A 10451-nucleotide genomic window follows, 5' to 3' on the forward strand; every position below is an offset into this window, starting at 1 on the left:
ACAGACAGACAATGCACACACAGACACACACATACAAACATACACGACGAAGATACAGGGGAGTGATCGATTTGAGTATTGATCTGTTGAACAATTTCACTTCATTGGTATATGTGAAATTTTTCACTCACAAATGTTTCTAATGGTATACCTTTTTGCTCATTTATAAATAAACTTTTTTTTAAAGTATGAGTTGGATTTTTACACTTTTTTTGGCAAAATCAATCTAATTAAAATTGAATTTAAATAATTTAGGTTTTGACACTTTTATTTTATTTTCGTTAAAAATTAATTTATAATTTGATTGATTCTTTCTTTCTTTCTTTTTTCTTTCAATTTTTTCAAAATCTGAATACTAATTTTGTAGCGTTGAATGAGGATGATTTTAAATCAGCCTGTAGCACTAGCAGATAATACAACAATGGATCGTTCAAGGTTTGGTCTTGATCTAACACTACAAGATTTGGAACCATCACGTGTACCAATGACTGATGAAGAGGTTTCTAATCCTTTTGTTATTATTTCATACTTTCTACTTTGTAAACAAATCATATGACTTTTCGTCCAATATGAGTCATTATCATCGGGTGCTATGGTTTCTAATTAAATTTATTAAATACTGTAAATTTGGTTTTTTATTTCATCATTTACCTAAAAACGTATGAGATCTTAAAGCCTATACATATTGTAAAGTAGAAAAAGTCACAATAGTTATTTTTTTTTAAAAAAAAAAAAAAAAGAATGTTAATTATGTGGATCATATTAATAAAGGTAGAGGAGAAATATGAATCAATTCGAGAAAGATCAGGTGTGCTTACTATAATGGGTACTGAATACAGAGCACAACTTTCTGATATTGTTGATATCAAAGAACTTGGTCGTGGTTCATTTGGTGTAGTTCGAAAAGCGCATTTTAAACAAACCAAAACACTTATGGCAGTTAAAGTAATTTATTGAAACATTTTGAATCAAGATGTTCTATAAAATAATGTTTCATTTTCTAGTCTGAATCTATTGTAAAAAAAAAACAAAAAAATGTAACAGTGTTTAACAAACAAACAATAAACTCACTAATTCTTCCTTTTTTTCTCAATAGATAATTCCAATAACGGGTAATGCCGAGAATAATAAACGAACGGTAATGGATATGGATGTTATTATGCGATCACATAATTGTCCAAATATTGTACGCTGTTATGGTTGTTTTGTTTTTGAGGTAATATATTTTAAAAAGTAAACAAAAAGGAAAACTTATACTGATGGCAATGAGGTAAATTAATATTACAGTATGATCATTTTAATATATTTTTTTTAAATTCAATCATTTTATTTAAACTTTTACAGTGTAAAAAGATATTAGATGTGGAATATTTTATGAAATTCAAATATTTTTAGCATTTATTTTAGCATTTTAAATAAAATTCAAATAGTTTGTATGTGGAACCATTATTTTAAATGGAACAGTAAATAATTTTTTTTTTCTTTTTTTTAACGGAACTAGTAAATTTACAACATATTCTTTTATTGTCTTTGCTTTTTTGATGGAAAAAATTTTTTTTAAGAAAAAAAGTAGAAAACTTAAAAGGGACCAAAAAAAATTTGTTTTTTTTTTTTGTTCGAAAAGTGTATATCTAGTCAGAGGTGCGAATATGCATGGAGTTGATGTCGATGTGCTTGGATAAGCTGCTTAAAATAGCGCTTCATTTTCCGGAAATTATTCTTGCTAATATAACCAAATCAGTGTTGTTAGCATTGGAATATCTTAAGGAAAAAGAGGTTTATTAAAATTTATTCCAAATGTGTTTTTTTTTTTTTTTTTTTTTAATAAAAAAATACTATTGAGCGATCGATTCAATCGTATATATGTTTTACTTCTTAATGATTATTCAAATTTTGCAAATGTATTTTCTTTTTTCTTTTATAATTAATAACGGAAATATGAGTTTTCTATTTGTTTTTAAATATATCACTTCTAATTTATTTTAAATTTTGAAATGAAAAGTTGTATATTTTGTTTGAAATAATTTAAGCTCATTTAATCACTTTTTTTATTGTATATTTTCAGAACATCATACACCGTGATATTAAACCATCCAATATTTTAATCGATCATAGTGGTACAATCAAATTGTGTGATTTTGGTATTGCTGGCCGATTAATTGATTCTAGACGAGCAGAAACTAATACCAAAGGCTGTACTGCTTACTTAGCGGTTCGCTTTTTTTTTTTTTACCTTAAGAAGATTTTTAATTTTAATTTACATAATGTGTGTTTCACACATTATACTATTATTGGTTGAATGAATAGTAAATTATTTTTTAAAAAAAGTGGAAACTTATCATTGATGTAAGAAGTTATAAACATTTTTAATCATCTATTAGATGAATATTTTTTTAGTACTCCTTCTCTCCCTCACTCTGTTTTTCTCTTCCTTCCTCCGTCTCTTTCTTTCTATTTTTTCTATTAATTAGACTTTATTATTTTCATAAGTTTTTATAAATTAAAATTTTTTTGTTCAAAAATAAAAGGCATCAAGTTAAATGTAATTTCAGCCTGAACGTGTAGCAAGTAGTGATTGTGAATATGGTGTACGCGCTGATGTTTGGAGTTTAGGCATAACACTTATTGAGTTAGCCAAAGGAATTCATCCGTATGACGGTTGTGCAACAGATTTTGAACTTCTTACTAAAATTATAAATGATCCACCACCACGACTTACACCAGTACAACAATTTTCACAGTCATTTTCAATATTCATTGCTAGATGTCTCGTGAAACGTCCAATTGATCGTCCAAATTACCACGAACTTTTGGTTCATCTTTATTTATTTATTTTTTTGAAATATGTTTTCGAGAAATATTATATTTGCTATTTATTCTTATATTACAGCCAAAAATACTATTATCATAAAGTTATGTTCAAAAATAGACTAGATTAAGCTTGAGGAAAACAAAATTCATTTAACTATATTTATAATGGATAGAAGTCAAAAAAAAAAAAATGAATAAATTTTTTTTTTAAATAATAGTTCTCTTTTTGTATGAAACTTATTGTAATGCTTACAAACATATCAAAAATGAAATTACTTTATATAAATATTTAACTTATAAAGATGTAATACTTTTTTCTTTTTTTAATTTCAGGAAGATCCATTCATTAGAGGAAATACAACAGATACAGCAGCAGTAGCTAAATGGTATAGTACGCTATGTGCATGATTTTAATTTCTCATTTCTTTCATGAATTGTTTATGAATTTTTGTTAGAAAAGTATTTTGGAATTTCACTCAAATTCAAAATTAATAAGAAGAAAAATTTCTTTTTTCTTCATTAATCAAAAAATTTTTTAAAAATAAATCTAATGCAAAAATCATTATCAGTTTATGCATTTTTTCAAAAAGAAAAAGAAAAATTATAATTTTAAGATGTATTCATTTATGTATGATGTTCACATTTCAATAAATGGATAAAAATTATAATATTATTGATAAAATATGATGCTGTTTTACTTGTATATCCTAGTCATTGTGTTATATTTAGAAATTTCAATTTATATATTATGAATACTAGCGAAATTAAACATTTGAAGTGTTTGATTTCTCAAGTGTTATTGATATATTCGTTAAATTATATTTGTTTTAGTTAAGAATTTGTTTTAAAAAAAAAGAAGAGAAAAAATTATTTGTAGGTATTTATCCTTCGATATTATTATAGCTATCATTGTTTATTTTTTTTTGTCTTTCATATTTTCTCTTTTTTCTTTTCTTCTAAATCACTCTAATCGCATACTCTTTCTATTTATACAAATTTTTGTTTTTTATATTTATATAAATAATTCATAGTACTATTAATAAAAAAGAAAAAAAAGTGTTGAATTTTGAGTAATATGTTTCGAATAATATCTCAAATGTTTAAGTGAAAGTTTTCATTCATTGTTGAAACATTAATTTGTTAATAACGGATTTTTTAATTGTTTAAAAAGAGGAAAAAATTGTTAATTACTAATACAGTAATTAAAATATATACAATGAGAAATTTCGTTAATTACATTTCATTTTTGCTCGATGGACAGTTCATATTAGAATCATTCATATTTCCACTATCGTAGAATAACTGCAATAATTATTTAGAAATATTCCAGTAGTTTTAGAAATTAATTTGCTTCAAATTAAACATCAAAATTTTACACAACAAACTACAGCATATAAATTGAAATGATGTTAGAAGTGAAGGCAGTCGAATTATCATTAATCATTCATTTGAGAATTTCCGGCGGTAAATTTCTTTCATAAGATCCAAAACTTTAAATTATAAATTACTGTACTATTAAATAATTTGTTGTCGTATATAATTTTATGTTAATAAATTCCATTCCATAGAGAAAAGGTGTGTTACCTCATTTTTATTCATATCACTGTTGGATGATAGTAAAATTTTGGAATCCATTGGACATAGCTGATATCTTCCTTGCCCATCATATTGTAAAAGATGAGTGTGAAATCGCCTAAGATTGAATATTTATTCAAAATGGCTTGTAAATTTTAAACTAAGATTTTCCTCTCCTTTTTTGTCTGATAAAAATACATCTACAAATGATTTAGGTTTTTTTTTTGAAATAATTTTTTCATTTTTAGCTTCATAATATAAATTATGGATTTAGTAAATTTATGTAGCATAAAAAATTTTAATTAGAAAGTTAAAATTTTCTCAATGAATTGAAATAGGAAAAAAAAAGGCTGAATTATTAGTATTATTTTACCAGAGACTTGGTCGATGTGATACAGAGAGAAGTGTAAAGCCTGCATCTTTCATTGCTTGATAAATTAATGCTTCAATATCTATCGATATTGCACTGGTGCACTCATCAAGTAGAGCATATTTTGGTTGATGATAAAAAATTCTTGCTAAACCTAATCGTTGCTTCTCACCACCTGATAAGATATCAATCCATTCACGTTCACTTTCAAAACCTGTAGTTTTTCATTTCATTTTAAGGTATTGAAGAAAACTTATTTTTTTTTTTTTTAAACAAAACCGTTGCTTTTGTCGTTTACTATTAAAGTTTTTTTTTTTTTTTATATACTAATATTGCCTTTCATAAGATTATTTAAATTACAAACCTCCTTCACGCTCAACAATTTCACTCAAATGTACCGTTTTTAAAATTTCCATCAAAGCATTATCAGTAATACCTTTTCTCCGCATATCAGCCAAAGTATCCGGATAAATGATCTGTCATTTTTTAAAAAAAAAGAAGTGTATTGGTAATGAAGTACAGTAGTAATAAGAGTTTAAGTAAAATGATAAATAATAAGCAATGAAAGGTAAATAGTATAATAAATATTGGAACTTAATTTTTCACTATTTCTGGTAAAAGTAATGTAAAATAAAAAAAAAACAGATCAAAGATTGAAATGTATAATCAGTTGATAAAATTATATTTATTAAAATCAACATCTAATACTATTATTGACGTTTACTACTTTACTAAGGTAATTTAAACGTTCTCTGTCATCATCATCATCTTCACAACCTTTCTTTTTTTTTTTTTTTTTTTTTTTTTTTTATGATTGAAATAGATTAAATAAAGATTGAGAATTAATTTTTAAACTTTCCATATAGCAGATATGCTTACTTATGCTATTACTAACCTGTTCTCTTAAATTTCCAAATGTCATATACGGTCGTTGTGGTAAATAATACATTTCTGCTTTCGGTGGTAATTCCAATCGTCCACGATATACTGGCCATAAACCACCAAGAATTCGAAATAATGAACTTTTACCACAACCATTTGGACCAGTAATAAATAAATGCATACCATCATGAATCTATCAATCATACATGATATTAAGAAAAAAAAAAAGTTAAATTTATAATTTCGTAAAAATTTTTGAATTGATAAAAAATATAGTCAAGTATTTTATTATTCTTTTCTCCCACTTTCTTTCCTTTTTTCTCTCTCTTTCTCTCTTCAATTTTTGCCCATTTAACAACAATATCAATTTTTTCAAGATGTTCATTTCTCGTAAGATAAGCGTAAAATAAGATGAAATTGCATATTTTAATTGTTTTGAATTTCCAGTTAGAAATAATTAAATGAAAATTTCTCCTTTTATCATCATTTATAAATATCTTATCATTTTTCCGGAAAATTTTTGCGTGCATATTAGCCTAATTGTTTTGCCGAAAATTTTTGAAATGCAAATTTTTTAGCACAACAAATCGTTTATTCTCTGAAATATATAGCCAAAGAGGTTGGAAAAATTAAAGAGTGAAATATTAGTGAATGCTTTAAAATCTCTCATTCTTTATAACCAAACAAATGAAATTTTAAAATTATTTAATTAAATTATGAAAGTATGTAAATCGCCAGAGGAGCGTTTAAATTCAAATATTTCCCACAAACCTCGATGTTAAAATTGTTGACAATGACATTACCAGTTGGAGTAACAATTGGTACATTACATAATCTAACAATGCCATTTGTTTGAAGAATTTGACCTATAAATTTTTAAAACGTTTTTTAGAGAAATAAAATAAACAATGTAACGATTAGAAATTAATATAGTCTATGATTTTTTGCAATATTACAGTTTTTTTTTTTCTGCGAGATTTTAGATTAGATTTCAAGCGATAATTTCAATTTTATAAATTAGTTGCCTCGTATTTCATGTGTATTAAACTCTTCCATTGCATTATCATTCATATTTTCCAAATTCCTTTTTCTAATAAATTTTTGTTGTTTCATGTCCTCAAAAACTTTGAACATATGATAAACACGTGATGCATATCCAGCTAGTTCTATCACCTAAAAGTAAATAATATAAATTTTAGAATAAATAATGAATCTGTTATAATAAAAATTATATAAAATTATAAAATATGTCAGAACAAAAGAAAAAAGAAGCCTTCATGGAAATATTTTTCAAACAATCTTTTTATTTGTAATATTTTTTCAAGCATATAAATGATTATTTTATGTTATTTGCATACTAAAAAGAGTAAAGATTTGAATTTATCAATAAAAAGAACCTCTTTATGGGAAATCATTAATTTTTCCGCAGCAGCTGCTACAACATTCATCAAATTTTTAGCAGTCATGAAATTTCCTGTACGATCACCCACTTTTATTCCAGCTAAAATCTTAAAGATAAAATAAAAAACAATAATCAATATAATATAATTAATCTCATTGTAAAATCACATTGTAATATTATCATACGAAATTGTTTTTTTTTTTTTTTTAAGTATTACTATCTTAAGAAATTTGTTGATGCATAACAATTGATAAAACTTACATAATGTTTTGGTAGGCTTTGTTGTAAATAGCGGGGAAGCAATCATAATCATACCCGTAGCTGTCCATAAATATTTTAGTAAATATTGTTCCACCATAATATATGATATTTTCTTCCGGCAAATTAAGGATGCGTGACGTTGAATGTTATTAAATGCTTTTAGCAGACAAATTTTTTCGGTCTAAAAATCTTTAATTATTTGAATTACTTCTTACACTTTGCTAATTTTTAGCTAATGAATTTTCTTTTTTTACTTTGAAATAATGATAATAAACCAATTCAAAACATAAAAACTTAATATATATAAAAGCAAATAATATTAGCAATTTGAATACTTTATAATAATACTCATTTTAAAATGTGAATAAGAGAAGTTGTAACAAATTAAAGTCAACTATTATTAAATATTCAACTATGAGATATTTTATTCAATGACCTCATGCCCTCTGTAAAGTGCAACTTCTTCGGAATTCGAAATGAGACGTGAATGTAAAAATCGTAATTCGCCTTTCTTTTTTGACTCCTCCGAAAGTAATTCGCTAAAGCTGTAATAGGAAAAAAATTGAATAATAAAACAATGGAAAATAAGTAATAATCAAAAAATTTTCACTTATTTGTTTCTTTTTTTTTAATGAAATTTTGCAGGAAGAAAATACAAGAACAAAAAAAAAAAAAAAAAAGAAAGATTAAAATGCTCACTTAGGTGATATGTATCGTAGCAGTCCAGCAGTACTCATTAAAACACTTGGACCCATGATAATCAAAAAATATATACCTGAACCTAATTTTGCTTTCCATAATTTATATATTAGTGTTAATCTGAAATTTAAAAATTGTTGAATGAACCAACAATAAAAATTAGTGATTTTTGTTTAGTAATTTTGAATATTTTTAAAAATTTGTTAAAAATAAATGGAAATTTTAGACATTATATGAAAAAGAGGAGTACAAAAAAAAAAAAAAAAAGCACCCCACGAAAGAAATATCAAAAAGTGGTTTAAGGATTAGTGAAAAGAGGCGCGAAATTGCTTGACAAAATGCCATAATGTCATCTGTCAAACATTGATCAACATTTTTCAGTCGTTCATCCAAGCTATTTACACGATAATATGTACAATCCTTAAAAAAATTTTCTTATACTATACAAATTTGAAAAATAAGAAAAAAAATTTTTTTTTGTTTTATCAAAACAAGAAATTGCTTTAGAAGTATTTAAATTTTAAATTTAAAAATTAGAGATTTGAATTTGAAATTATTTTATTCAGATATCTAATATGTATCTAATATTGATTAATGAAAAGGGCATTTTTAGACATATAATTTGTATGATGCGTTAAATTATGAACATATGTACTTTAATTGATAAATTTAGTAGTTTAAAATGATTTATTGATTTTTCAAGGAGGAAGGTTAAATTTAAAGCAAACTGATAAATATTTATTATAAGCATATTGAGTGAGGCGAGCGCGAAATGCTATCGCAACATAATCTTCCATGAATCTGAAATGAATAATTAAAAAATTTTTTCAATCTGAAATTAATTGTTTACATTTTTATATATTAAGAAATTATTACAAATTATTTTTTTGCAAGTTTATAAATCAAAAATTCAAGAACTTACATAACATTTCAAATTTTAATTTCATCATTACATAGGAAAAAAAATGATAATTTATACAAATAAGCTATAAGACAAAAACATATTTGAAGTATACGAACTGTTTGTATTTTCTTCTATTTCTTTGAATAGTTAATTAAGTAAAAAAGATAATAATTTAATAAAAAAAAAATTGTTGTTGAATTACATTAGATTAGAATGACTTTCAAGAAGATAAATTTTATCAATGGATTTAATCAGTTAGTTTACATCACTAATTAAATAAGTATATTCAGTGTGCACTGATCATTTAAAGGAATGAATTAATTAAAAATCAAAATTATTGAATAAATTATTATTTTAATGATTACAATTGTGATCCAAAGTAAAAATAAAATGCCGAAAAATTTTAATGATCAATGATCAAACTTGTAAATAAAAAAGACAACAACATACTTGATCATACTATTGACAAATGTAGCAGGTACTGCTATCAGGAACCATCTGATAAGGTATCGAAGAAATGCAGCAGATTGTTTTTCAACAACTGTTCGAATTAAATGACCTTCGAGAGATGCTACATAAATAGACAACAATGTCCTTGACAGCAATACAACAGAGTAGAGTGCTATAATTTTCTCTACTTTTTTAAAAATATTATTGAAAATTTATATTAAAACATAAATTTTAATCCTATTGAAATATTTCTTTTTGAATTAACTAATCAGTGATAGTAAAATCGTATTGATAAAAAAATACTCTTTACTCCGAAATTAGTCAAATTAATCAAAAATATATCTTAATGAAGAAAACGGAAAAGGAAAAAGAAAGTTGCTAAATTTACCTATGAGAAATGTTTCTTTACAGTTGAAATGTGGAATAATAATTTTTAACAAAAAATGAAGCTTGTGCAAAAGCCTTATATTCATAGTATTATACCATTTTGAAGACTTCCAATTTTTCACACTTTTTTGTTTCAAGATTGTTGATGATGGAACTATAAGTGTATTTATTAATCTTTACAGCTTAAAAAAAGGGTAATTTTAAATTTTCAGATGTATTATTTTCAATTTTAAAGTAATTAAAACAATTATATTCTCATTTCAAATATTAAATATGAAAATAAATGGATATTTCAAATAGCTCTTTCAAAGACTAATAAAATTAATACTTATCATTTTTTTTTTTTCCTAATTTTAAATTAAAAAAAAAAATTAACCTCCTTTTCTCACAATATTCACAAATGCAGCAACAAAAAGAATTGAAGCAATTGTTGTAGCGCCATAAAACAAATGATTCATTGAAGTATTTCCAGAAACAGGCTGGAATTTTGATAAAGCAGCCATCTTTGTGTATAAATTTCATACATGTATATGCACAAACATATACAAACACACTTTTTGCGCCGAATAAATCAATACACCATTTTGCTGCAATAATAATAATAATAATAATTAGTAAAACAAAAAAAAAAAAAAAAAATAACAATAATAATTGCATGATTCATAGAAAATTTTGAATTTACAAATATTTTTAAACAAATTAATTCAACA

General features: G+C 24.4%; 2 protein-coding genes across 3 annotated transcripts; one reads left to right on the forward strand and one right to left on the reverse strand.

The window, feature by feature from the left end:
• Positions 1 to 379: 379 nt before the first annotated feature.
• On the forward strand, positions 380 to 3219 carry Bm3094 (the record flags this gene model as incomplete). 2 transcript variants are annotated; one of them, XM_043073352.1, is made up of 7 exons in its annotated part: positions 380 to 499; positions 772 to 945; positions 1097 to 1216; positions 1636 to 1776; positions 2066 to 2212; positions 2553 to 2813; positions 3145 to 3219. In XM_043073352.1, 7 exons carry the CDS (start codon positions 380 to 382, stop codon positions 3217 to 3219), a joined length of 1038 nt encoding a protein of 345 aa, XP_042929286.1. The 2 variants fall into 2 exon arrangements, with proteins under 2 accessions (XP_042929286.1, XP_042929287.1); XM_043073353.1 differs by lacking the exon at positions 380 to 499 and having other exon boundaries at positions 823 to 945.
• Positions 3220 to 4044: 825 nt separating this feature from the next.
• On the reverse strand, positions 4045 to 10244 carry Bma-pmp-4 (ABC transporter N-terminus family protein; the record flags this gene model as incomplete). Its single annotated transcript, XM_043073354.1, has 16 exons — positions 4045 to 4113; positions 4396 to 4504; positions 4760 to 4970; positions 5121 to 5232; positions 5652 to 5831; positions 6410 to 6504; positions 6664 to 6811; positions 7036 to 7139; positions 7302 to 7482; positions 7738 to 7846; positions 8001 to 8120; positions 8272 to 8420; positions 8729 to 8801; positions 9355 to 9526; positions 9743 to 9895; positions 10118 to 10244. 16 exons carry the CDS (start codon positions 10242 to 10244, stop codon positions 4045 to 4047), a joined length of 2112 nt encoding a protein of 703 aa, XP_042929288.1.
• Positions 10245 to 10451: the final 207 nt, after the last annotated feature.

The sequence above is a fragment of the Brugia malayi genome (assembly GCF_000002995.4).
Source record: "Brugia malayi strain FR3 genome assembly, contig: Bm_v4_ChrX_scaffold_001, whole genome shotgun sequence".
Classification (NCBI taxonomy): Eukaryota; Metazoa; Nematoda; class Chromadorea; order Rhabditida; family Onchocercidae; genus Brugia; species Brugia malayi.